Genomic DNA, 27771 nt, shown 5'->3' with positions numbered 1-27771 from the left:
AGAATTAAAATAAAATAGAATAGAATATCAGCATGCGACTATTAGAAAAGGTTGTAAAATTTAGAAATTCAGGTTGAAAGATAAAAAAAAAAAAAAATGTTGGAGAATTTTGCTCTAGTAAAGAAATTACTAAATATTTCTGAAATATAATTTTGATAAATGAAATCTTTTGGAACTATTAATAAATTAATGTCCCTCCTAATGGTTACGGGAGTGAGATTTTCATTAAGTAACCTTAGATATAGTTATTTGTCCTACGTTGGTATGCTCTATCATGTGGGATCTTAAAACTGAATGTTAATGGGGCTGTGTTTAATTCCATACACTCTTCTAGGGTGGGTGTTGTGTTGTGAGATGAAAAAAGCTGTATGGTCATGGCAGTGTCTAGAAGAGAGCTGAGTATTTATGAGGTGGAAGATATTGAAGCCCTCGCTGTTCTAAGAGAATTACAATTATTTTCTCATCTGGGCATATCTTATTTAATTCTCAAAGGGAATTCATTGACTGTAGTGGAGGCTATTTGCTCGAGGGGGGATGACCAGAACAAGTTTAGTCACTTGATTCATGAAGTAAAAATGTTGTTGTCTACTTTCCTCTATTTTGAGGTTCTTCATGTTGGTAGGCATGGAAAATGAGGTATCCCATCTTTTAGCTCGACATGCACAGTTTGTGGATGATACTCTTTGGTGGTGGCATGAGCTTCCGAATTTAATTATGAGCAGTCTCACGAAGGATGTAGTTGGTGTATTATAATGTTGTTGTTTATCTATTGGTTTATTGTGATCATGCTGGATATTATGTATTGGATCAGTTTTCTTTACATAAATATAAGTTTTCTTATATATAAAAAAATCATTAGATATAATTATAGATTATGCAACTTTAAAAAAAGTATAATTTATTATTAAAAAAATTATTATTATTATTATTTTTTATGTGAACGCTTGCGCACTTAAGCTCGCCAAAATGCGCAAATATCCCGTGTCTCCTACTTTTGGCGACTAGTTCGTGCAGTTTGCACTTTGCGCCCAACCTATGTTTCTTCCGGAAATTTTGCAGGGGCTTCCTGACTTTTCAATTTTGTCCCATTTCTATATGGTCTGAACATCTATCAATTAAATAATTCTGTCATGTAAACTAACAGCAGCCTTATTTTATCTAAGACGAGAATACTTTAATCATAAATAAATTACACAAAAATAAATTCCTGTAAAAATACGCCATATTATAAAATTATTTTTATTATAAAATAAATCTGAAATCATATCAGTTTGTAAATTTCCTTTATTTAATCTCTTTATATTTATATCAGTTTTGAATTGTGAGTTGGTTGGATTCAATCTCATAATACTCCTGCATTATGTTACAAATATTCAAAAAATCCTAATAACTCATACAAAGGTTGTAAAGACTACTATTTTATATTAAAATATCATCAACAAAATATCCTCAAATGTATTCATTCTGATAATAGAGCGAATTCCCAAAAAATTTTATAAAGGCTGAAAAGTGAGAGAATATGCTCAAATCTTGAAAATTCTTTGATTTTTATACTGCAAAAAATCAACTATTGAAGTCGTCCATCTGGATGGAGGTGGCCTGAGTTGTAGTGGACTTCAATATTCTCTTGTAATGGTCAATGACTTTGAACCAAAGCACAAATTCACGAAAATTGATGTGACTTTGGGCCAAAGATCAATTTTGTGAGTCATCCTCTAAAACAGCTATGAAAGAACTAAAAAGGCAAAAATGGCGGAAAAATTGTAAACTTTAGGAGGGAGGGTAAACAGAAAGCAAACGTACAGGTTTAATACAAATTTATCATACATAGGAGCACAGGTCTGCTGCAGCAGCTAAGCTCTCCTCAATCGTTTTTTACAATTGACATGAAATACTACATAATGATCCCAAAAAAACCAAAATCTTACTTTCTTTTGACATAAAATTCCTTGGAATTACACGGGAATCAAGATACAGTCCGCCCATAACACAAACAAGCAAGATAGAGATTCTTTTGCCACTTTTCCTGCATATAATAAGACACGAAATTAAATCTAAAATCTACTAATGCACATTATTCAATAACCATAGATTATATTATATGCTCCACAACGTATTTAGCTTAACATGACTAACATAAAAACAACATATCTACCTTAACATGGGTGCTTGGAAATTGGGATGTCCGTAAAGTCTCCTGAGTTTCATCACCAGGTTTGCGCCTGGGAATGCTCAAAATGAGAGCAGCTTGATCCCAAGTGGCAGCTGTTGATGTAATTCTGTAACCACTGTCCCATCGCCTATGGATGCCTTCACTTGGATAGAGAAAATCAAGCTCCACAACCTTACACAAAGCCAGTGACAGATCAGGTCAGAGAAGAGTGTGAGAACCAACTATATATTTGTAACTTTAACCAGTCATTTAGGAGTATAGGTTCAAATGTGGTTTGAGCTTTCTTTGGATCATTACATGTCCTTTGGCTGAATCCACCATAAGCAGTCAAACCCATCCTTTTAGCACCAGTACGATGAAATTATTAATTTTTTAAAATGCAGTTATTGTAGTTATTGTAGGAACTTTAAGAAAGCTTAGAGAACAAAAGTGTAAACAGAAAAATCAAAACTCAACCTGATCACTGAAGCCAGCATTGCGAGACATGACAACACCCCAACGGCTCCCAGCAGTTGCCATTGAAGTCACATGGAACCCCTCTCTCCACTTCTTGTTTATCCACTTGAAGGGGAATGAATCACTCACTTTGTAAGACTGCTGAGTGTATTGGGTGCCTGAAAAAATTTGGGTCATAATTTCATAAATCGGTGACTGAGGATGAATCCTATCAAGCCATGCCAAGCCTATATAACCAGAGGTTGGCAGATGTCCAAAAAACCTCTAGTGCACAAGAAAGCATCTTTTGACCAAAACTAACTATTACAAAGCATCCTTACACCTGAATTTATTGTTTAGAAAATGGAAACCCACAAACAGGAGGCCCCTCACAAACTCTTCATGAGAAATGATATAAGATGCACTACTTTTTCAGGATAATATAAGCTCACTCATTGACATCAAATAAAGTAAGCAAACCTTTTGACATAACCACAAGGGAGCTCCCATTGGTGGCACCAGCTATAGAACTGATGTAATAGTTCTTTTCCCATTGTTCCATGATCCATTCCTGTCAATTTGGAACATCCAATTTAATTATTGTTTCATAAGTATATCTCCGGAGAAGAATACAATGCGTGTATGCATGTTGTACAGGAATTCACCTTGTGTAAGAAGAAAGGTGACAGCTCATAAACTTGACTTGTAAAACCAGTTCCAGCATCCATAATAAGTGCCCAGAGATTGGAACAAGATGCCACGCAGCTTATAAGCAGCCCATCTGCAATTCCTCTCTCCACATGTTGTGCCAGCCTTGCATCAGCTACATTATAATGGTACCTAAACGTTAGATAAATGAGCAGGTCAGTAACGGCATGGTGGGAGAATTGTTTTCAACTAAATTTACAAACCCATTTCTTATTATGAACAGTAAAGCAAAGTCGAAGAAGTCACATGCTAACTAACTTCTTTGTTTTTTTCATAGGCATTCTCGTAAACACGCTAACTTCTTTAAACATCAAAGCCTCCTACATTAAGGAAATATAAATAAAGAGCTTCAACCTGTAGGCAAACCAGGGATCACAGACCCAAAAAGCCAGGCGGCCCCCAAAGGAAACCAACAAAGTATGACATCTATGAGTCACCTCCTCCAAATAGTTCTGATTAGTGTTACTACAGGAATGTTAATCTGCTAAACCTTGGCTTCGTTCAGGACTAGAACTTCTTAAGTAATATGGAGGCCAAAATGATCACACAGTCTTAGCTAATAGGATTCAGCTTTGTTCCTCTATGGGTAACCCTCTTGGATACCACTGTGGACTCGGGTTACACCCCTTTTGAGTCTATCTATAACATTATTCTTACACATTAAAAGTCATGCTTAGTTTAGTTACCTAACAAAAGAGAGTTGGGACGTGATATCCAGTAGTAATAAGCACATCACCTTTTTTTGACAGATTTCATGGGATTGTTGCTGCTCAAAAGCCTTAGTTTTTTGGCTATTAAGTTTATTATCAGCTACCTTCTATTGGAGCTTTAGTGGGCCCATACTATGCCATTGAGTTAATACACTACATTAAACCATCTGAGAGTGTCAATTGCAGAAGAATACAGTCGCAACACCCCACTAAAAAAGAAACACATCCACGCACTCATAAACACAATACTTAATTTATATATTTGTATGTATATGCACACTAATAAATATATATATTACAGCTACTTAGGAAGGGCAAAGAAACAAGAAATTACAGAAACCCACTGTCCGTTCCCATTGAATCCAGCAGCCCACAAAGACAAAAGCAAAATGAAACAAAAGATAGTGGCCATTTGTTTTTTTATAGGAAAACAAAAGATAATGGCTAAAGTTGCCTTGATATGGTTCAAGGATGTGAAAATGCAATGGAGCAACAAAGACAAATGCATGAAAATGAAGATACCAAAAAGACTACGAGGCACAATTGTGTTGAAAACTTTTGAAAGCCAGCATTGCCCTTGCAGAACAGTACCTAGGCAAGGGTACAAGAGTGGAAAGATATATCGGGTGTATGGTTAGTTCTCATGACAACTTTGAATAGGAGAGCCTACCTCATCTCTCCAACATTTATCAGATTGTGCCAAATACACAATGCTTACACATTGTTGTTAGTTTTGGAATATTTTTAAAATCCAAACACTCAGAATGAAGCAAGCAAGCAATTTTCTATGACATGACTAAAATTCTTCTTAAACAGGTTTTCTCTCTTATATATTTTTTTTTTATGAATAAAGGAAATATAAGCCAACATAGCAAGTTTATATATATCCAATGTAATCGCTAAGCCTGTATGTTTCTCATCACCAATATTTTAGATTACCTATAAAAAAATGATATAATTAAAACTCTGTTAATTTTATTTGAAGTAAATGATTAAAATTATGCTAATTAGAGGAAATATAAGCCAACATAGCAAGTTTAAGCACCGGAAACTTGAATTTAGCTTCAACTTTTTTCTCTTTCCCTTTAAATAGAACTACAAAAACTTCTAAGCCAAACAGCCAACTCTTCTTAATTGATTTAGGGTAATTCTAGTCAGCTGCCCAGCTCTTAGCGCTGGCCGTGACCACTAGTTCATTCTTCTTCTTTTTTTAAACAAAAATATTTTTTAAACATTAAAAAAAAAAAAAAACACGAATTCACTAGTAACATTTTTAAACATTTTAAAAAATACAAAAAAAGAACACTAGCGGTAACTTTGAGTGGCACACTTTGGGGGGGGGGGGGGGGGGGGGGGGGGGGGAGACAAAAGGACAACGCAGATCTACCTCTGTTTCATTGGAAGCCTAGCATTGTAAACTGAAATCCACTGTGTAGCAGGGACTCCTAAACGAACTTTCTTCTTGGGCTGCCCATCATCATCTTCCTCAATATTCAACCTACCTCGTTTTTGACCAACCTGACAAACAAGTCCACCATGGTTGCATTAAAACTATGAATAAAAGAACATCTAAAGAATCAGAGTTTACCCATAAGTTCATATATTACCAAAATTACCTTTTGAGCACCATCCGTGCTTATTGGCCTTAAAGCTGGATTAGGCCCAATTAAGCCCTCAAATAAAGATATTAGCTTGGCATAGTTAGGCTCCTCATCAAATTTCATGTTCACCACAATCTCAAGAAATTGCTTAAGAGGTGGCGGGCAGAAGCAGCATAGCATTTCAGGAGACGTTGCCATCTTTTTTTTGCAAACTAGAAACGATTTGTTATCACCCTAAAATGATAAAAAAAAGGACAAAAAAGTATGCATGAAAAATAGTCCCAAAAAGAAGCTCCAAAGATGGTGGCATATATTCTAAACACATGGTATAAGTTTTTGTACCTGATAGCCTTGCCACGGCAACCTGCCTCTGTGGAGAAAAATGAGTGTATATGCAAGAGACTCAAGATCATCTCTTCTACTAGCAGTTCTTCCCAAGTGAGCATGAACACTAGCATATCGAACAGTTCCTCTGGGAAAACACAGAGAACGTATCAAAACCATTTCTTAAAAAGTGGTGCAGCAAACCAAAAGCCTAATGGCCCAAAGATTCATTCACCTAAACATATCAGGACGTTGATCATATTCAACATGCTGTCCATTCGAGCTATCTCTCCACTTTGTTGCTGCAATATCATGTGTTGGTACAGAAGACATGAGTAAATGTGTAAAACAAATTAATGAGTGATAATTTTACATGAATTTATTTCATTGGTGGATTGTAATAGATTTTAATGACAGGAACTTTAATGAATTCTTGTATCACTAGTTTAGCATGCATGGGTGATGCTCTTGTATATGTCCCATGAACTTGGGCATTTTCCTATTCCTATTATCAATAGAATTCTCTTTAGTCATAAAAAAAATACATCAAATTTACTCGCCTAATCCAAGGTCAACAAGGAACAACTTTTTCTCCTGTGCCGTAGATGGCTGGCCAAGTAAAAAATTCTCCGGCTTCACATCACCATGAACATAACTAAGATCAAACAAAATCATGATTAGAATTAATGGAGTTTTAATAATTCAAAATGAAGGACCAGGAAAAGCTATGCGATGGGATATCGTCCAAGATCAAATTTCTGAAGGGGGAGGAAAAAGGAAAACCAACCTTAACGGTGCATTTGGATAGATGGATTTGAGAGAAGAATTTGGATTTTGGGACTTAAATTCCAAATTTCTTGTTTGGATCATATAATAAAATTTGGATTTGGATTTACACTCCAAACAAGCTTTTAAGTTTTTCAAGATCTTGGATTTGAAATCGTGGCAGATTTGAAATCCAAATTCAAATCTAAATCAAAATTCTTCTATCCAAACGCAACCTAAAAAAAATCAATAAAAATTAAATCCAAACACATACCCTCTCGCATGCATCTTCTCTAGAATTGATAAGGACTCGACTGCTATACAAGCAACCATTTCGGATGACATCCTGTGTACATATAAAAAATAAGAAAATTAAAATTGTATACTACAGGTATTCATCAGTGCTACTCATGACCAATCCCAAACCAAGGCAACTGCAATGTTCGATCAATAAAAGGATTTTAAAATACATACAAAACGTTCAGAATGATAACAAAAAAAATCCATTTCATGTTCAAAATATGCAGTTAATAACAACCAATAACAAAGTGGCTTACGATGGAATATGTTGTTTTAAAAAAAAAAACCTAAAATAAGACACTTGGTGACAGAAGCTAAAGTGCACAGATGAACACAAACAAATTTAAGTAATTGAAAAAACACACAGAATGATCTTCACCAAGAATTAAACAAGTTACCTCCGCTTACTGGCTAGAAGCTCAACCACAGTGGCAGACATAACCCATGCTAGCTCTATTCGTCTGAATATATCTTCTCATAACACACTAGCAACCTCACAATGCAGAAGAAGATGATCCACAGTCTCCCCACTTTTTTTACACATGTAGCATTAGTCCACTATAATCACCCTAAGTTTCCTTAAATTATCCGTTGTCAAAATCGTACCCAGAAAAGCTGTTCAAGCAAAGAATGTTGCTTTGGGGGGCGCCTTATTTCTCCAGATCTTCCCCCATGGGAAGTGATTGTTATGTGATTGTGTGAGTACCTTATAGAAAGAGCAAACTGAGAACATACCTTTCCCTGCAGGTGCCCACCACAATGTATCATAGTCTACAGAGATCCACAAAGGTGTCAATTCCCCAATCTTGGGCCGCCATAGTAAAGCTCACATTCCCTTGTACTAGATCACCAGCTATGACCATGAGATCAGCCATTAAGGCTCCCTTCTCAAATGCAATCCTGAAGGCTGAAGGGAAAGAATCCTTGAGTGCATTATCTCCACACCATAAGTTGTACCAAAATTTAATTCTAGATCCATTTCTCAATACAAGTCTAGTGTGACGAGTAAAAACCCCCCACCCTCTTCTAATATCCTTCCAAACTCCCACTCCACACGCCCCATGTACCTCCCTAGTGCTCCACCACCCCCATAAACCTCCATACTTGGCATCAATTACCAATTTCCATATAGCTTCAGGTTCCATATTGTATCACCACAACCATTTCCCAAGAAGGGCCTTGAAAAGCCTCAAGTTTCTAATGCCCAACCCACTGGATGAAATTGAGAAGCATACCTTATCCCACTTTACAAGATGGAATTTGAATTCATCCCCTATTCCACTCCAAAGGAAAGCCCGACGAAATTTCTCAATACGAGTTGCCACACTCGCTAGAATTGGGAATAAAGATAAGAAATAAGTAGGTAGAATTGACAAGATGCTTTTGATTAAGGTGACCCTTCCGCCTTTCGATAAGTACAATCTTTTCCAACCTGCCAATCTACGTTCAATCTTCTCAATTACTATATCCCAAATAGATAAAGCCCTTGATGCAGCTCCCAAAGGAAGTTCGAGGTAACTCTTTTTTTTTTTTTTTTTTTAATTAGGAAGTTCGAGGTAACTCTATTTTTTTTTTTTTTTAATTAGGAAGTTCGAGGTAACTCATGGGAAGAGGAGAAACTTTACATCCAAGAGAGCCAGATAACTACCGGATGTTGCACGTGTTACCAACTAGAACCAATTCTGACTTGGCTAAGTTCACTTCTAGGTCAAATACAGCTTCAAGACAAAGGAGAAGTGCCCTCAATGCCCATATCTATTTTTGTTCGGCCTCACAAAAAATTTCTTCTCTCTTGGATGGGAAATCAACAAATCATTGTTAACAAATGGGAAATATTAAGAGTACCCACAAAAAAACCAGCCACAAAACCACTGTTAAACAAGGCAAAAATCATTCTACTAAGTGCCTCCATAACTGATGAAAAGGAGCGAAGATAGAGAATCCCCTTGTCTTAGGCCCCGAGAGCTGTTAAAAAAGCCATATGGGCTGCCATTCACCAGAACTGAGAACTTCACCTAGGATATGCACTACCAGATCCACGAGCACCATCTCTCTCCAAAGCCACACCTCTCTAGCAAGTAAAGTAGGAAATTCCAATTGACATGATCATAGGCCTTCTCCATATCCAGCTTGCATAAGATACCTGGATTGCCAGACTTTAATCTAATATCAATAAATTTGTTGGCAATGAGAACCAAGTCCAAAATTTGTCTACCCCTAACAAATGCGTTTTGGGGTTTCGTAATGATCCACCCCAATACCTCCGCTAAACGATTAGCAAGTACCTTGAAAATGATCTTGTACACTCCATTCACAAGACTAATGGGTCAATATTCATTCACCTCTGATGCCCCAATCTATTTAGGAATGACTGCAACAAAAGTGGCATTAAGGATTTTCTCAAATTTTCCAACTAATGAAAATTCCTAGAACACCTTCATTAGATCCTCCTTCACCACATCCCAACATAACTAAAAGAATCCCATAGAAAAACCATCTGGACTAGGTGCTTTGTCTTTGACCATCCTCCTCACCACACCATGAACCTCTATCTCCTCAAAGGGCCTTTCCAACAAAGAGACATGATGCTGCTCAATGGACTCAAATGTTAGTCCATCAAGCTTGGGCCTCCAGAGTCCACCCCACCTATTCTGTAATAAAATGTTCAAAAAATCCAGCAATATGCTCTTTGATCACAAGGGCCTCCGTACATACCACACCATCTATATTTAGTCTTTCAACAATATTAGTTCTCTTATGAGAGTTGGCCACTCTACGAAAGAACTTTGTGCTTCGATCTCCTTCTTTCAACCACAAAGCACGTGATTTTTGCCGCCACGATATCTCCTCCAATAAGGTAACCCACTTGAGTTCTAAAATTAGTTCCATCTGCCGAGAGACTTCACCCAAAGAGAGAGCCTGACCCTCTTGTACCCTCTCTATCTCTTGTAGCTCCTCCAGCATAGACTTCTTACGGCTACCTATGTCGCCAAAGGATTGAGCATTCCAAAGCTTTAAGTCTTTTTTCAAAGCCTTCAGTTTGCCTGCAAAGATAAAATTAGGAGTGCCCTAGAATTGATTTGAGGCCCACCATTGTCTGACCCTGTTCACAAAACCATCAATTTTAAGCCACATATTCTTAAATTTAAAATACCTCCTCCCTCCTTGAATGCCTCCATAGTCTAGCAAGATAGAAAAATGATTTGAATAGAGGCGAGGAAGCCACTTCTGACATAGCTCTGGGAGTGAGTTTCTCACTCCGAGGAGACGAGGAATCTGTCCAATGTAGACAATGTTTAGTTGTTAGACTAGGTGTATGCTTCGCCCATGAGAGAAATATCCCCCAATCCCAAGTTGAAAATACACTCCAAGAAGTCCATCATTGCTGGTCACAGCCTACCTTCTCCAGAGCGTTCGCTTGGGAAGCATGTGACATTAAAGTCACCACCTATACACCGTGGTAGGCCCCACCAACCATGTACTCTAGCTAACTCATCCCATAAAAGTCTTCTCTCACTGTCTAAATTCAGCCTATAGATACTAGCGAAAGCCCACATAAAGTTGTCTTCTAAACTTTTAAAGGAACATGCCACTATATATTCCCCGATGTACTCCTCCATTTTTTCTACCACCCTTCTATCCGACATAACTAGTACTCCTCTTGAAGCCCCAACAAATGCAAGATAAGCCCAGTCCACATATGGACAGCTCCATAAGCCTTGAACTAAACTTCTTGAAATCACTTCCAACTTGGTTTCTTGAAGGCACACAATGTCCGCCTTCCACTCACACAACAAATATTTTATTTGAATGCGCTTATTAGCCCCATTAAGCCATCAGACATTCCAAGATACAATCTTGGGTTTCATATAGAGAGTGTTGGCCCCTTCCGTTAGGATCGATCTCTACTTGAGCTACCCTCATAGTCGATAGACCATGTTAGTCTCTTTAGCTCCCTTTGCTTTATGGAACCCGATTTCTTGGGCTGAACATGACCCACTTCAATGGCGGTAAGCAGGGCCATGAATTGCTCCACAAACCCCTCACATTCAATCCCCACATGGTGTTGGATTTCCTGTGCAAAACCCAATAAAAAACACTATGCTGACCTGGTATCAGACTATTTAGGTGTATTGGTTCCCCCACTTTGTCGATCTCAACTCTTGTTGTCCACTGCAAATCCATCTACACCCCCATCTCCTCCTAGGGATCGGAGACCTACTTTCCTACTCAGAGCAACCCTGAGTAGGGATTTGCAGCCCACTCGAAAGACCATCTTCACTTCCAGCTATTGTGAACAATACTCGAGCCACGCCCACTGCATATCCTTTGCCGGAGAGGATACCACCTGGGAATCCATAGAATCCTCTTCCTTGCTAGTCATCGGCATCTTCTGTCTGTGATGTTCAGGAGATACGGCACACTGCGGTAAGAACACGGATAAACATTTTATGGTTCCATTTCTGTCAACTCCCCTACCATTGATGTCACCTTTTGGGCTCTCGTTGGGGGTTCCTCAGTCGGTCACGAGTCTGTTAGGAGATCACTTATAGAAAGCTAAACATAAGGTATGAAGTCACTGCACATTTCTACACCCCTAGAAGAGTATGGCGAGATCCACCCACCCCCTCTCTCTGGTTTTGGGTGGGCAGAGAAGGAGTGAAGGGTGGATCATTATTTTCATTTTTTACGATAAATAGAAAAAAGAACTTTTATTTTAATGGATGGTTTCGGTTATTGTACTATGCAGCAAGAGAAGATATGAAAACAGCTAGAATACAAGGAAAGATATGAGCATGGGATACTCACGCCTGTCCTGAAGAATTCCATACATCCCACAAGCTGGGACCTAGCATATCCATAACCTGCATATCACAAGTATATGACTTAAAGCAAGAAGTTATAAGGAGGGATGATGGAGATATGGTTTGTGTTGATCATACCATCACATAGTAGTCTCCTTGCCTCCCTTTGTAGTGTACTTTAGGCACTCCATGACTACCACCAAGAGTGCTATAAAACAAAATCGAAAACTATTAATTCATACATCTGTGTACATGCATACATGCATATATGTAGAGTAAATTAATGTACAAGCCCCCTAGAAACTAAGGACCTACTTGTAAACTTGCCACTCGTATGGTGGGCCATAGTTGCAGCCTTTGCTGTTTCTATGCTCAAATTTCAGAGCTACCTGATATAAGAGAAAATAATAGTACATAATATAAATTATATTCAACTAACAGGAATAAATTCAAAGAGTACAAGAGAATCTGAATTGAGCTCACCTCCAAAGCTACAGGACCTGTGGAGCGTTCATTTCCACCTGAAACACGTCTACCAACGAATACCTGACCAAACCCACCTTTGCCCAATTTTCTCTCTATTTTATATACAGGTGATCCTCCCACTGTGACCTTCAGAAAAGTTACCAAAAAAAAAAAAAAAAGGCTCAATATACCCAAAGAAAACAATATCATTAATTTTTATTTGATAAGTAACAAAACAATATCAAGATCAAGTAAATATACAGTCCAATAGACGCTTCACTGACAATAAACACTATTAATCTACATAAGAGAATACAACCAGAAAAATAAGAGATATATGCATATACATAAACTGTGAATTCATAATAGCAACAAACCTTTTTACTTCACCAATATAAGGAAGAAAAATTATTCAACACAACACATTAGCTCTGCAAACAAAAATATTCAAAACTCACATACTACTAGTTCCTTATAAACACAGCACTACACAGTAGATCATTTGCAATAGAACCTTTTCTGAAATCAGAACAGCAACCAAATAAAGAAACACCGAACCATATTTCTGAAATTATAACGATAACCCGATCGAGGACACCCCAAAACACCACGAATTAAACTAAACGCATCAGAGTATTTTTTTTTTTTTTTTGCAATTATACCTCCCAAAAAATTGAAAACACCAAAACAACGCTGAATAAAGCTACTATAGAATCATCAACATCAATATATGCGAATACAACGCCAAGTTTGACCCACCAAAGAAACTTTTTTGGTGCAACAACAACACACCCAATCTGCAAAAAAAAAAAAAAAATTAACAATAAAAAAGGCCCGCATACCTTCTCAGGAAAAGGGGCGGTGCTGCCTTCTTCCTCTTGCCCAGCGGCCTTATTGGCACTCAAACCGCCACTATCATCAGCCATCGCACCCTTGTCTTCCTTACCAACGGCCTTCTTTCCTTTTTTCCCCTCCGAACCACTATCCCTCTCGGAAATCACAATCACCTGCTGCAGCTGTTCCTCCTCCTCCTCCTCCTTCTCTAGCTTCAACTTCTTTGCCCTGGCGACCGCGGCACGGGTCTTCACGTAGTTCCCAACCGGGGGCTCCGATCGCTTGTGCGCGACCTTAGCACGGCCTCGGCGGACTCCTCTGCGAAGCTCCGGCATTGCTCAAACCCATACAATAGGCATCAGAGTCCAAAAATCCGATCATTATATTGCTCAGCTCACATGGCCGAAATGGAAGATTTTGGTTTGGGGAAAAGCGAAAGGACGGGGATCCGATGCCTCGATTCAGCGGAAACTAGATGGGACTGGATGGAATCGGGGTTGATATTGGGGAAGAACAGGGTTAGGGTTTGGTAAAAATTTGGAGCGGAGAGAGATAGAGAGAGAGAGAGAGAGAGAGAGTTGAAGCGTGTTAGGCCTGATAGGCCGCCCAGGGTAGTGTTGGAACAGAGGGCCAAGTGGGAACGGGGTTCGGAGTATGTGACCACCACGTCAGCATTCTTTGTGGGCCCGCAGCTTACGAGTGTGTGTAGTGGACGTAAAAAAGGCTCTGAAGTAACAAGTTTCATTAATATCGTTACAAAAGCTTCTGTTGCTTCAATATAGTTAACTTATTACGTCGACTTTGTTCGGTGCTATAGCTTTAAGTCATGCGATTAGATGTGGTTTCATTAATTTCAGTTGTTAAATCGACTCCGATCTACTCTATAATAGAATTAAGCGTCACTAAACCATATTGAGGGGGTCTTCCTACGAGAAAGCCTTGATTTTTCAACACGCGATTTCTATTCAAATAGAATATGCTTTATATTTATATAATATAAGTTAATTTAAAAGATCAATTTTACTATTTAAATTATAAATAATATATTTTACGCATCAATTTGATGATATAATAATTCTTAATTGATAATTTTAGCCAATTAAAATATTTTTTTAACGTAATCACTTAAATATTAATGCCTGCGTGGGATTGATAGGTTTTACACTTGTTTTAGAGAATTCCTTAAAGTCGATCTGGCTGAAGATCCTCATATAACAGCCTGTTAATAGTTTTTAGATGCTTAGGCTTTACACCACAGTTAGTGTGAACCAGCACTGCATGGGATTATCAACCCAACGGCTAAAGAGACACAGCCCCCCTCCCCTTCGTAACCCCTTCCCCTGAATGGTGCCGCACGAAACCAACTCCGTCCTCACACGAAACCAGCTCTATCGTCACCATAGCCAAACAATGTCATTGCACCCACCAAGTTTCGTCGCCCACCCACAGCTTTTCTCAAATAAGATCACATTTAAATTTTAAAATTTTAGACAAAAATTTCAATTGATCGACATGAAGTGCCCACAGATTACATTTTAAATCCCCAACTTGTTCCATCTCCCACCCCTAGATTATTGGTTTGGTCCAATTTCAGCATCTTTGTTCTCCCAGTTATTCTGCAAATGGGTTATTAAGCCACGCCCAGTTGCCATTGAGTCCTTGATTTTCAACTTGTAGTTGTAGATGAAGAACTAGTGGTCGAGAGTGACACCACCAATACATCCACATTTTGTTGCAACCTTGTAGTGTGAGGAACTCCATCCAGAATTAATTAACCAAGTTTCTCTGCCATTTTGGTTCCTAAAAATACAATGGATTTTGATTTCAACTAAATCTCAAGTGGAGTTTTTTGATTCAGTTTTATTCCCCCTCCAATTCACCATTCAGTTCCAAAATGACCAACTCATCTGCCCTCCTCATAAACGATCGAGGAATTATATTTGAGAGAAGGGAATTGGATTTTTTCATGGAAGAGTAGAGCAAATAGAAAAGCGAAGCAAGCAACATGCAGTTAAGTCGTGAAGCAGATCTAAAAGCTTTGCAGCAAGAGTCACTGGACTCCGAGAAAATATGTGGGAAAACTTATCCAAGCAACAAAGTTGTAAAGAAAAGCGAAAGAGGGACAGAGAGATATGCTTGACGTATGGCATGCGGTGTATATTTGAGATTTTGCTTGGGTTTGTTTCAAAATTCTTGCATCTATGTTTGTTCAAAAATTTTGAGATTTTTTGTCACTCTCTGTATCTTTGCATCTGGGTTCGTTTGCCCAACTAGTGTAAATATGTTTTGGGTAAATCAGTTTAAGCCTCTGACATCTCTCTCTCATCTCTCACTACTTGGATTCTAAAACTCAATTTTCTAAATCCCAAATGGTGTAAATCAATTGAACTCAGACTAATAGGAACATGATTTTAGTATATCACAATCACATCTCAATTTAATTATCTTGGTGGGTTGGAAGTTTATTAAAACATGATAAACAATTCCAAACAAAGCCATGGGTGATGAACTCGTGGGGCAAAATTGGCCTTGGTGAGTGAACGATTGAGATAGTGGGCAATACTCAGCGTCGTAATGGTGGTAGTGGACTGATGGAGGTGGATGCTAGCGGTATAAGTTTGGTCAGCATGAAACAACAATCAACATGAATCGAAACGTGAAGCTTCTCCTTAGTTTCCCATCTTTTTTTTTCTTTGCCCTTTTCTATCACATGTGAATGAGTGTAGGGTATTTTAGTGTTATTTATGAGGTGGCACGATGTTAGTGGAAGGTTGTTATTAGCTAAAAATTGGCCCAACCGCTTAGAAGCAGCTTTGTTTGTTTTAAGGTATGAGTTTTAATTTCTTTGGAGAGATTTATGGAAGTGGCAAATAAGGTGATAACGATCTCAAGGGGATTGGTGCATTTAAAGCATCTCATTACCAATATTTGTATTGAATAAAGTTATGTACAATCCTTAAATGAAAATTATAATATAAGTTTAGGTAATTTTATCTTTAAAATTTTTTAAAAAATTTTAAAATTTCATTTATAAAATAATATTTATTCTCATTTAATAAGACCTGCATATACAATCTTTCATTGGGAGACTGTAAATAAAATTTCTCATCTGTTATTCACGTCGACTAGTGTCGCCTTTATAAATTGTAGTCGCCACCGCAATAGCTTTGAAAAAGTTAAGGCGAAACGGCTGCTTTCAAACAAAGTTGCGACAAGGGATAGCATTTTGAGATTCTCTGGGTAACGGTGAATCCTGAATGTGAGGTCCTCCAAGACTCTGTTTTCCATACGGTGTGCTTTTGCGTATCAGGTGTGTGTGTGTGAGAGAGAGAGAGAGAGAGAGAGTGAGAGAGAGAGAGAGAGAGAGAGAGAGAGAGAATGGCATCTTCTTCTTTGCTGTCCGCCATCCCACAACATTCTGCTTTAGCTTCCTCGGAGCACTGTGAGCTCTCTCTCTCTCTCTCTCTCTCTCTCTCTGAACTAATGAATTCAAGCTTATTGAGAAGTGCTACATATAGGAACATGAACCCTTTGAGTTGTTTTAATTTTTATCGTTGAATTAACATCTCAAGTTATCCGGAGTATGTTGCCCGAATTTCCTGTTGTTTCATGAAAATAAGTTAAATGACCATGTCTACTTATATTTCCATGGAATTTTCGAAATCTTATCTTTTTCGTGGATGAATCTCCCAAAAGGGTCCGGCTTGGTTTGCTATCTCTGTTGGGCAACTCTTCATTTTGGGCTCTTTTGGTGGAGTAGAAGTTGCCATATTTGTCAATCCTGCAATGAGTTCCATTTTCAAATAGATATGCGCTGAAGCTATGAACGAGTTTTTTCTTCTTGTCTGAGAACCGATCAATGGAGAGATATTTTTTTTCAAAACTTGCACGGAGGCCATCGTTTCCAGTGATGATTAACCGAATTAAATGACCTTATTTGGTTTGGCAGGGATGTTCACGCACGAATTGTTTCAAATTTTGGTTTTTTTTTGTATTCTTTTTTTCATTTTTGCTTGTGATTGCTCTGAAGATTATATTTATGTGTTAGGCCGTATACTGTTGGGAGGACAGTTGCTTTAACTATCCATTCCTTTTGTATCAAATGACAGTAAACTTCAAGTCAGCTAGGATTCCTGTGAGATCTAGTTTGGAAAATGAGCAACAGAGTAGGGTTGATTCAGACAACTCATCGAAACCAGCAAAGGTAAAGGTTTTATGGTTCATCAACATCTATTTTGTTTCAGTAATTCCTTAGATGCAAAAGTTTCTACAAGGACGACATGGGTTGCAGGGAAGTAAGGGGGAGCTGTAATCATCATCAATTGCTTTCATTTAGGGACATATACTCGTTGCTTTTTATAATGAGTCCCAAACTCCTCATGCATCATGTGCGATTAACATTTACTAGAATGTGATGGTTGTGTTTGCTAGGATTTCTCCAAGTGTGGAAGCTGCCTCCTCATGCGTCACATGCGATTAACATGTCTTTTCTTGAATCTTTTTCACAGTTCAATAGATAATTGATCTGACAAAGATTTTTTTCCATGTTTTGAAATACAGTTAACCAGCATGTTAACTAATCGGTTATGATAAATTGAACGCGTAGTGTGTGTATAGACCAAGGGCATGCTAGAGAAGGGACTCATCCATTCTCTTTATAACATTTTCTGCTAGATGACTTGTCATTGTGCCACGGATTGGATTTCCTGTTCTATAGTAATAACAGTCCTTGAAATGACAATCACTTCGGTAATTTGATGGTTGAGGAACTGAAAATTGTCAATATTTGCCCAAAATGTTATACGAACTACTTCAATGATATCTGCAGTACTTTCAGAACTCATAGAAATTCTCATGTTCAACAAACTTAGGATTTATTGTTTTCACCACAGGATTCTCGATCATCAATCTCTCGACGCAGTTGTCTCACTTGTTTATGTTCCACTCTGTCCTTGATGAACAATTTTGGTACACCAATTTCCATACAAAAGGCAACTGCTTCAGAAGGAAAAGAAAGGCCAGTATGCCGGAACTGTGGGGGCAGCGGTGCCATTCTCTGTAAGTTTGAATTTCCATATGTTACATGTTATCAGTCTCATCACCAGAATGGTCTGAAGTTAGTACAGTGTACACAACTTGCAATATATATAAAACTCGTTGAGAGTGCGAACTGACCTTTTAATACATTCTGTGTTACCTTTGTTACTCATTTCCTTTCCATAAGACGTTCATTTGCTTTTTATTTAGGTGATATGTGTGGTGGTACAGGAAAATGGAAAGCTCTCAACAGAAAACGGGCTAAAGATGTCTACGAGTTTACAGAATGTCCAAATTGTTATGGTATGTACATTTTGACTCCCATCTACCTGTTAGTTATTTAGTTATAGAAACAGGTATTTCCTGCTTTCAATTGTTTTATCCTTATTCTGAATGTATATCACCCTGAACTTTATCTGCTATTCATTCTTAATTGAAGACTTGGGCTCTTTAGTTTACCGATAAAAAAAATTGAAGACGTGTGTTTTCTGATATCCAATGGAAATAAATACACACCATTCCTTAATAATGGAGTCAATGTCACAGGTCACAGTAGTTGAAATCTCAATCAAGACATTCTTCAAACTTTTCCTCTACGTGAAACTGAGTAGACATATTTCCCATCTTAGGTCTAGATCGATGTCTTAAACTTACCAGAAGGGATGGTAAAAGCCTTTAGTATGGGGGTACAGTTGGAGCCCCCTAGCACCCATGCTCTTTATTTCAATAACATGGATATTTTCTGGTGCTAAACTCTACATAGCTCTTCATGATCATAAATGCTGAAGAATGCATATGAAGGGTTTAGCAAAACTCTTAGATAGGGGCAAACTCAAGTGATGGGGAGCTACTCTATGAGCAAAACCTAAAATTGGGGCTATGATCAACTCTAGAAGTTCCAACACTTACGTCCTTTTTTTTCCTCTGAGAAGTTGTAATATGTGATAATTTTTTGGATGTGGTACAATAGCTTCTGTCCATTCTGTTTTTTCATTCCTTAGAATTGTGGAATGCAACTAGTCTGATGAGTCATTACTAATCTCTTCTTGTTGTGGGCAGGTCGAGGGAAACTTGTGTGTCCTGTTTGTTTAGGAACTGGTCTACCAAATAACAAAGGCCTTCTTAGGAGGCCAGATGCACGACAATTGCTTGATAAGATGTATAATGGTAGGCTGCTACCAAGATCTTAAAGTAAGTCATTTTACATCCAAGTTATTCTTCTGTTCATATAATATAGAAGACTTATTTTTTTACCGCACATATGATAACATGGTCGCATAATGATGCTTGAATTACAGTCACATCATTGAAATGGTGCAGTTAGAGGCTATTTGATCACAAGAATACACTTCGATTTGTTGGACAAAGAAGTGGCAGAGAGTAAAGACTACATGTTGCACCCCAAAGTGCAGCACAAAAACAGAAGCTTTTTCCCTGTTCTAGGGTCATTGACATGGTCTAACCGTACAGCTTGTACTCGCCAAAGTTGCATGCAATTTGGGTTGATGAGGAGGTCCTTTTGTTTACCTACCAAACTCATTCACTTATTTTGTTTACCTACCAAACTCATTCACTTAGCTACAGGAGCAACCTTATGGTGCTTGATGCTAATAAATTAATGTTCCATGTAGCGTACACATGATTATTGCATCGGCTAGTACAAAAGGTTCTAGTGATTTGAGTACCGTATGGTCACGGATAAGCACCATTAAGCCACATTTGTTTGATGTGGAAAATGGATTCTTTATTGAGCTAAAATTGTTTTGAATTGAATGCATGTTCTTCATATCATTTAACTGTGGCTATCCTGTAAGGTTGGTCTTGTTATTTTTTATTTTTTGGATCTCTGGAATTGATAGATCACGTACAGAATCTCCAAAGCATGTATCACTTTTGATTCCATTTTCAGTTTATAATAGGTATTAGGGCTTCTGCATTTAAATCAAATTGACTAATTTCAATACCAATTGCCAAAAGGAAAAAAAGAAGCTGATGTCGTACCTATGGCAGATTAAACCTCAAACTTCCACCTTTATAACGAAGAAAAACACAACCTAGTTAAAAGACTACTGGAAAAATTGAAAAGAAAATGCATTTGTGCTTCAGTATAAACTATAAAGAGGCTAAAAGCATTTAATTCAAAATTTTAAAATCAACGAGAACAGGAGTCTCTGTGAAAACTGGATTAGGCAATAGGCATTCCAAATTCAAGGCTGGCTGTTGGGCAGTCTGCTGAGAACAGAGTGCTCTGGCTTGTGTTCACATTCAAAATCAAGGTGAACGAAGGCCCGCTCAACTTCCGGAAGTTTCTCGATCTTATCCTGCAAGCTCTCTCCAATGAAGTGAGCTTCTTTCAATGGTAAGTCTTCTGGGAGTTCAATGTCAACCTGTTTAAAAAATGTAATGAGGTCCTGATGCCACATATTAAAACTATAATGCTCCAACGAGACTAATGCATCTTCTGATGGTATATGACAGAAATACCTTCCCTCATAGCATGGCAAAATCAGAAAGAAATTTCCCACTGATATAATTTTAAAACTTACTTAAAGAATAGTCTCATGGAGAAGGGTGGTTGACTTCTTAATGTAGACCGAAAACTTGGAAAAAAGGGAGACGGATTAAAGCTATGATCAAAAGCTCGTCACTATTTAATCAGATTTACACGACTTACCTCGACAAAGTAAAGAACACCAAATGTGTAAGCACGGACAGTGTCAATTCGCTTGACTTGTGGGTGCCTTATGACAAGATATGTCAGTTTCTGCAAGACTTCAGGAGGTGCAGACTGTCCCACAAGCGAAACTGCAACAAGAAACCCTTCTTAGAGACAGTATAGATATGAATATTATAACCATTTAAAATTTGCAAAGCAATGCTAAAAACAAAGTAGATGTGTCGGTAACTATAAGTTTTGCATGGCTCATGAATTGGGATAATGAACCAAAAAATGTATTCATAACTTCAATCCTTATTCTTCTTTGTTTAAATTATTGTTTGGGTCAGGCATTGACCAGTATCCAGACGGCTAATTCCTTGCATAACTTCAATATGAGATGAAGATGTGTTTTCATATTCTTTCTTCCTCATCTTGTTTTGTTGATTTTTGTATTTTTGGCTCTACTAGGTAAAATCACATTTCTCATATAAAAAAATTGAAAACTTTTGAAATGGTATTGATCCAAATAAAATCATATTCTAATGCAGCCAAAGTAATATATAAACAAAGCACCGGAAAATTACCAGATATCAATCAACATAAAGAGCTGGAATAGCAAATCTCTGAAAGCAATAAAAATTTGAAAAAATCCAGCTTCAACTATCTACAGGGCATATTGTGGATTTAATAAGAAAGTTTTTTGGTGAGTAAACGTCCAAAGCAAAGCATAACCAGTCTTATAGGGCTAATATGAGTTCGGTAAGGGAAATGGTGGATAAAGAGTAGCAAATTGGACAGGGGAAAAAATAGAACATAAAAATCCTGGGATTCTAGAAATGAACTCTCATTTTATTCTATCTGTTTCTTTATCTGCATCAAAAAACAGATTCTGAGATCGAACAGAACAAAGATGAGGCAGAAAGTACCTGCATTTTCTAGGACAGTTTTAGACCAATTTGTAACAGTGTACACAGCAAGTAAGATGGCCCCAACAGGATCAATCCACCAGTAAAACACATCACCAAGAACAGCTGCAACTAAGCCGACTACATTTGTTATCACATCGAAAAAGTGATCCTGGGTGTTGGCATTTCAGGAAGTTATGCAGCTGAAAACTACAAGAACAATGTGTACAACTTATTGATATAAAAGTAGAGAAGGAAAACCTGTGCATAAGCACGGACAATCTCGTTTCCTGAGTTTCTACAGTACATCCAGAGGGCAAGTTTCACCACGGTAGCAGATATCATGATTATGCACATCCATATCATTTGATTTGAGGACATGTCTTCAGAACCTTTGCCTTCAACTAGCTGTTCTACAGCCTGGATCAATATCTGAAAGCCTGTAAGAAAATGTAAGGGTATAAAAATGTCCACTTAAAAGGAATATGTTAGAGCAGTTAAAGATTTAGTTGTATATAACTCAGGAAACATCTTACAATTTCATCATGACATTTAATTGTAGAAAGAACAAGCTCTTCGAATATATGCTATGACTGAAAATTACTACATTTTTTATAAGTAGAACATTACAACATCAAAGCGTCAAGATGCAAACATTTGCAAGTTATCATTGGAAAGCTCAATGAAAAAGAAAGAACATTAGAAACTTCTGAATCTCTGATAAGAGTTGGAAAATGAAGACTTTGACAGCGGTTGCAACTTGTATCATATTCTTAAAATGCACCAGTGGCTGTTGTGCCACACAGTGAAGGTCGGCAGTGTACAAATGAAAGTTGAAACCTCCCTTAGCTGAAACATTTTACAAAAGAAGCAGACAGATTATCCAAGAAAGTGGTCTTTTCCCACAATTTCATATTCCAGAAATTTATATAAGAAAGTACTAGAAATTAGATAGACTAAAAGCTGATGCTGGTGACAATGATTCACCAAGGACTAGCACTCTCAGATATATGCAAAAGTTCCTCCAAGTAGTCCACCCCAAAATCCTCCAACACCACCACACTTTTCGACCTCAAACTCCTATTTCTTCTTTTTACTCTTTGACGTTGTTCGTGGAGTGCCTTTCTTTAACTCCAAAATTGGTGAGCACCCCTCCTCATATACATACTTCATCTGGGGAAGAGACCCACAAACTATCTCGGCTGGGAAGTTGAGGACAGCCATTGAACCCCTCAGTGCAAATGCATCTTGATCATAAGCCAAAGCTGCAGCCTCAGCAGTGTCAAAAGTTCCTATCCAAACTCTCACTTAATTCCTTATGGAATCCCTTAACTCGGCTGCATACTTTCCCCTAGGCCTCCTTCTGAGCCCTCGATAGGAATCACTTCCTTCATGGCCTCCTCTTCAGCGGTGGCTCTTAAATTCACTTCCTCATGATCTTTGACAACATGAATGGAGGATATGGTTCCAGATGAGTCTTTGGTGGCTTCAGCTAAGACACCAAAGAGAAGCATTTCTTGGGAGTGATTTTCATTGAAAGGAGGGATTGGCTTGAAACTATGATCTTTCTCTTACTTTGAACAATCTAAGGTACTAAATAACTTGTATCTGGTCATAAAGAAATTTTTAAAAGGCTCAGGCCTTTATATAGGCACAAAGGGAGGGAAACTGACAAGTTTTAAAGATAGTGCTGTTAGCAAAAACACATGGCAATGATAAGGATTGAAAGAAGGTAAAATTACATGAACATTGGAGCTCCAACACAGTCTGCAGTCATTAGCGGGACCCAACGAGTAGTTGATGCACGTGAGTAGAAGGGATTTGAAGGCATGGCAGCCAGGCCAAGTGATAACTATACTATGACATCGTATGGATGATTTCATCCAAAGGTACATTTGGTTTCGAAGGGCCTTGTCCACTTGCCACAACCAAATGCCTAACAGGGCAAACCCAACAATCTATCCTGTCCTTCTCGTGAAACCAACACCACCAGGCTAAATCTACTGTTCCATGGCTACTATGATAAAGACTGGCATATGGGCATGAGCCATGCATATCCAGGAGGTCCTCTATATGGTGGGGAAAAAAGGAGAAAGACCAAATTGTTGTCTTAAGTCTTTAAAACCTCAAAATGTTAAGTTTTGTTATCAATTCCTGTTCGACTTTAAAAGAAAGATACCATCTCCAATGAAAGTTACCTCTTGAGATCCATAGCCTATATGAGTTACATACAAATTTGCATTCCAAATTTAGAGTCAAATTTTGGAAATTTTTTTTAGAGAAATGGCTACATGATAGAATGAACATTTTTTATGCAGTGGATGGACTTTTGCAGATATCAGAACAGATCAGATTGATTATGTATTAGTTTGTTTTTTGGTCATGTACATGAATTTTAACTATATCTATAACTATATCTAGCATTATCCTGATACACGTTAAGATTAGTTTAATTTTCAGACGAAGTGTAAGTGATTAAACTTTCTGCCTAAACATCCATACAAACGGTTAGTCTGTATAAAAAATTTCTCCAATTAAGGGTATTGTGTTTTCAATTCGTTTAATACAGCAACTTGTTACTAAAAAAATAAAATTTTAAACATTGACTGCATCACCTATATGCTACTGATCACGATGAGACTTAAACAAATGGACAATTGCATCCTCATCATTTTAAATGTTCTTTTTGACGAAAGCTACCTCATTCAATTAAAGAAGAAATTCAACAAGTGTATAGCAATCAGCAATCATATGAAAGATGAGAACCAATGGAAGCTTACAGCAAATTAAGGCACTGGAACATACCAAGTGTAGCCATGACAGCGGCAAAGACGATTATGCCTACTGGCTGCATCCTCAACTTTCCTATAGGGTACTTATAGATATTTATGCTCTTCATTGACAGGTGAGTGAACCAAAGTATGCCACCGGCCATGAGATCAAGAAACGAATCTAGTGTTGATGCCGCAATGGCTATGGATCCAGTCTTTATTGTAGCATACAGCTGAAAATTGTGATGCATATTGTTAATTCTGAGAAATATGTACGTATATGAGCAACGAGTTATAGATAAACACTTTGGCAAGATATGCATGGAATGTTTTGGATGTTCAAATGTGGTGGGGTAATGTCCCTGATTTTGCTGATCATGCTATGTGGTTTGATCATGCTGCTATGTAAGTTTGTTTATGAGTTTTGAATGCAATGTTCTGTTTATCAAAAAAAAAAGTTATAGATAAACACTATCATACAAGATAAAGTAAGTGATTTTGGGGGTGTAAGAATTATTTAATACAGATATATGTATAATATAAACTCAAAATAAACAGCCAAGCAAGCAAACAAACAAACACACGTGTAATAAATATCCCACCACAACAGAAATGATAAGAGTTATGTACACAATTTTAACACTAGCGTTAAAAAAATAATTTTTCAGTACTTTTGAGCTGCTGACTGTCGCATGTGTTTGAATTGAAGTGAAAAAATTAAATATTTAACACCAGTTGCGTTAAAGTTGTACGTACGTAGTTGTATAACTAAACTAGCACGTTTAGGCGATGTCTTTGTACATGTTTTGTATACTTGTTGTCCTGCCTATCATTATGATGAAAAAGTTTTGTTTACCAATCGATAAAAACTTTTTTAAAAAAAAGTAACTGTAGCATTTCTCATCTCACAAAGTATCAAAGCAACTCTATCCAAGTAGGAAGACAGCTTCAATTATGTGAGATTGATAGTTAGATCTGAATACAACCTTAAACGCCAGAAGCACTATGTTGGCGTAATTAGAGATTTGCATCGCTCTTTCATGCTGAGCTTGTTCATCGAGGCTTTCCTCAACGATGGAGCCAGATGCCATCACAGCATCTACTTCCGCGAACGAATTCAAGGTGTCGAATTGTTTATCATAGTACTCCTTTTCACCTAGGGAAAAGACAAGACAACGTCGCAATCAATTTAAGAAGGAACCAGACACGACGATCATATAACGAGTGAAGCACTCCCGTTGTTGCATAAAAATGCATGTCAACACTTTTTTTTTTTTTTCCTGTATTGTCTGAGAATCCAAACGGGGATGGAGAAAGAGAGAGACAGAGAGACCTTTGCTTAAGTCTTTGGTTCTGGAAAGATCAAGGTCGGAGGCGGAAGACTCGAGGTCGAAAGCGGAGCGGACCTTGTCCGGCAGTCTTGAAACAAACTCTCTCCTCAGTGAGTTAACGGAGTACTGCCGAGTGAGGCGGTCATCCTTACCCAGCAACGGCGTTTTCGGATCCGAGTCCCCCATTTCGAATATCTGTTGTCCGTGTGCGTCTAGAGCATCTTGTGAAACAACAATACAACCTCGGGGACATCAGTTACTATAAGCTAACCGTAGAAGATCAAAATTGTACGTGCGGTCCAATAGAATAGAAACAGTCTAAAAATTTGTCAAAAACAATAAAAAAAGAAGAAGAAAGAAACAGTCTAAATTCTGACCTTCGGCTGATAGAACAATAAGGGCGTACGGAAAGGCCACTGCGTATCAAATTTGAGATTGCTTGTAAGAACAAGTCTTCGAACTGTACGTGGATGTAAGGCCTCGCGCCCAAGTTCCAATAGCCAGCGGACGGTTAGCTGGATGTATGATAACTCTTCTCCAACCAATTTTTAATAGAATTTTCTATATATATATATATAAATTAAATTCTTACCAACCTATTTCATAAACTTTAATTTAAAAAAATTAAAAATAATATTAGATACAATTATAAAATATGTAAGTATCATATATTTGCCATTTATTTTAAAAAATAGTAATGTCTATTATTAAAAAATTAAATTTTTATATGAATTTAGTATTTATTCACTTTTTTAAAATAATTACATGACGTTTGTACATTCACGACTGTAATTGTCATTTTTTAAAAGTTAAACATATGTTAATAAAACTGATAAAATACTATTATTCACAAGTCACTACTCATCTCAACATTCAAATAGAAGCATAAAATAGTTTTACAAAAATTATTACTCATTTAATAATGTACTAAAGATTTATACAATAAACTCTCCAAATTCTTGATCCAATGATATAGATACTAGTATTTTATTTACAATGTGTACCCATCTTTTATGCCATGCCATGAATCACATTAAAATTTTTGTAAACCAATGATGCATAAATCTCATCTCTCAGATGCTGGAAGTGAAAACAAACCTCAGAAACAACAACAGACAAGGAAAAATCCTGTCCAAAACAGTAGACAATAAATGCATGCTTGCATCGGTAAACACAAACATTCATGTGAGAATCCAAGCAAAGACATGATCATGTTGGAAATCCACGGTTGGAAACACATGGGAAACAAACAAACAAAACCTGTGGTTGGTCACAGAATAAAAAATACGAGATTGAGACAAATCATTTGCACTTGTTTAATACTCCCACTCAGCTAAAAATGGGACCATTAAACAAAAACAATATCTTTACTAGTAATTTATCACATCTTTAATAAAGAAAAAAGTGAATATCCTTCTCTTACATACTTTAATAAAGTTTATCGACCATATATCCTTTGATTATGGGAGCACTTTTCTTGTCTAGCAAAATACTGATCTATTAAAGCCTCTTTTTTCAATCTAAAGAAAAAGCTAACCAAAATCATGCAAGAGAGTAAGTGACTATCTCAATATTTCTCAATATATTTCATTATTATTTATTATTTTATTATTATTTTTTACATATTTATTACTATTATACATTACTTTTTACTTTATTTAGTATTCTATTATTACTTTTTATATATTTTTTTACTACTATTCACAAAATATCTTAACACTTCTCAACACCCAAATCCAACATTATTTTTTTATCAACACGTGACCACCTCGTTCTCCATCATAAAATATAATGCTTTATTTAGTATTAGTATGATATAATATTTACAAAAATACTTTAACTATAAAAAGATTACATAAAAATAAATTTATAAATTAAAGTGACTTCATACAGTACGTTAGATTGTAAAATTATTTTTAATATAAAATAAATCTAATGCATTATGTGA

General features: G+C 37.1%; 3 protein-coding genes and 1 pseudogene across 6 annotated transcripts; 1 reads left to right on the top strand and 3 right to left on the bottom strand.

The window, feature by feature from the left end:
• Positions 1-1750: 1750 nt before the first annotated feature.
• LOC122291493 (casein kinase 1-like protein HD16) lies at positions 1751-13732 on the bottom strand. Of its 2 annotated transcripts, XM_043099225.1 has the most exons (16): positions 13129-13732; positions 12305-12433; positions 12137-12210; positions 11960-12029; positions 11826-11881; positions 6991-7062; positions 6512-6606; positions 6187-6253; positions 5970-6099; positions 5643-5861; positions 5414-5544; positions 3274-3448; positions 3089-3179; positions 2630-2787; positions 2156-2344; positions 1751-2026 (listed from the first exon to the last, which is right to left on the bottom strand). In XM_043099225.1, the coding sequence occupies exons 1-16, from the start codon at positions 13453-13455 to the stop codon at positions 1967-1969; spliced, it is 2043 nt and encodes a 680-aa protein (XP_042955159.1). In that variant the 5' UTR covers positions 13456-13732; the 3' UTR covers positions 1751-1966. The 2 variants fall into 2 exon arrangements, with proteins under 2 accessions (XP_042955159.1, XP_042955160.1); XM_043099226.1 differs by lacking the exons at positions 11826-11881; positions 11960-12029; positions 12137-12210; positions 12305-12433; positions 13129-13732 and adding an exon at positions 7415-8020.
• A 2665-nt stretch (positions 13733-16397) lies between these two features.
• On the top strand, positions 16398-19948 carry LOC122292517 (protein PHOTOSYSTEM I ASSEMBLY 2, chloroplastic). Of its 2 annotated transcripts, none has more exons than XM_043100916.1 (6): positions 16398-16562; positions 17230-17324; positions 18013-18178; positions 18368-18460; positions 19217-19348; positions 19478-19948. In XM_043100916.1, exons 1-5 carry the CDS (start codon positions 16499-16501, stop codon positions 19345-19347), a joined length of 549 nt encoding a protein of 182 aa, XP_042956850.1. In that variant the 5' UTR covers positions 16398-16498; the 3' UTR covers position 19348; positions 19478-19948. The 2 variants fall into 2 exon arrangements, with proteins under 2 accessions (XP_042956850.1, XP_042956849.1); XM_043100915.1 differs by having other exon boundaries at positions 16400-16562; positions 19456-19948.
• Positions 19949-20168: 220 nt separating this feature from the next.
• On the bottom strand, positions 20169-26354 carry LOC122292516 (metal tolerance protein 4-like). Of its 2 annotated transcripts, none has more exons than XM_043100912.1 (8): positions 26201-26354; positions 25826-26044; positions 25479-25648; positions 24527-24725; positions 21983-22161; positions 21743-21893; positions 20832-20962; positions 20169-20544 (listed from the first exon to the last, which is right to left on the bottom strand). In XM_043100912.1, exons 2-8 carry the CDS (start codon positions 26007-26009, stop codon positions 20365-20367), a joined length of 1194 nt encoding a protein of 397 aa, XP_042956846.1. In that variant the 5' UTR covers positions 26010-26044; positions 26201-26354; the 3' UTR covers positions 20169-20364. The 2 variants fall into 2 exon arrangements, with proteins under 2 accessions (XP_042956846.1, XP_042956847.1); XM_043100913.1 differs by having other exon boundaries at positions 25826-26035; positions 26201-26347.
• LOC122292518 lies at positions 22172-24520 on the bottom strand (annotated as a pseudogene).
• Positions 26355-27771: the final 1417 nt, after the last annotated feature.

This window comes from Carya illinoinensis, chromosome 13 (genome assembly GCF_018687715.1).
Source record: "Carya illinoinensis cultivar Pawnee chromosome 13, C.illinoinensisPawnee_v1, whole genome shotgun sequence".
NCBI classification, from domain to species: Eukaryota; Viridiplantae; Streptophyta; class Magnoliopsida; order Fagales; family Juglandaceae; genus Carya; species Carya illinoinensis.
The sequence above is the reverse complement of the archived record's forward strand: the minus strand, read 5'-3'. Positions and strand labels throughout refer to the sequence as shown.

What these genes read in the sequence shown, in the direction of transcription:
- LOC122291493 (XM_043099225.1), bottom strand. Translation starts at nt 13,455, where the DNA reads ATGCCGGAGCTTCGCAGAGGAGTCCGCCGAGGCCGTGCTAAGGTCGCG. An exon ending in GAGAAGATGCATGCGAGAGG is followed by an intron (nt 6,607 to 6,990) that starts GTATGTGTTTGG and finishes GTTTGATCTTAG; the next exon opens with TTATGTTCATGGTGATGTGA. An exon ending in CCTTGTTGACCTTGGATTAG is followed by an intron (nt 6,254 to 6,511) that starts GCGAGTAAATTT and finishes ATGATATTGCAG; the next exon opens with CAACAAAGTGGAGAGATAGC.
- LOC122292517 (XM_043100916.1), top strand. Translation starts at nt 16,499, where the DNA reads ATGGCATCTTCTTCTTTGCTGTCCGCCATCCCACAACATTCTGCTTTA. An exon ending in GGGCAGCGGTGCCATTCTCT is followed by an intron (nt 18,179 to 18,367) that starts GTAAGTTTGAAT and finishes CTTTTTATTTAG; the next exon opens with GTGATATGTGTGGTGGTACA. An exon ending in AGAATGTCCAAATTGTTATG is followed by an intron (nt 18,461 to 19,216) that starts GTATGTACATTT and finishes TGTTGTGGGCAG; the next exon opens with GTCGAGGGAAACTTGTGTGT.
- LOC122292516 (XM_043100912.1), bottom strand. Translation starts at nt 26,009, where the DNA reads ATGGGGGACTCGGATCCGAAAACGCCGTTGCTGGGTAAGGATGACCGC. An exon ending in TAGTGCTTCTGGCGTTTAAG is followed by an intron (nt 24,726 to 25,478) that starts GTTGTATTCAGA and finishes CACAATTTTCAG; the next exon opens with CTGTATGCTACAATAAAGAC. An exon ending in AACTGTCCTAGAAAATGCAG is followed by an intron (nt 20,963 to 21,742) that starts GTACTTTCTGCC and finishes TTCTTGTTGCAG; the next exon opens with TTTCGCTTGTGGGACAGTCT.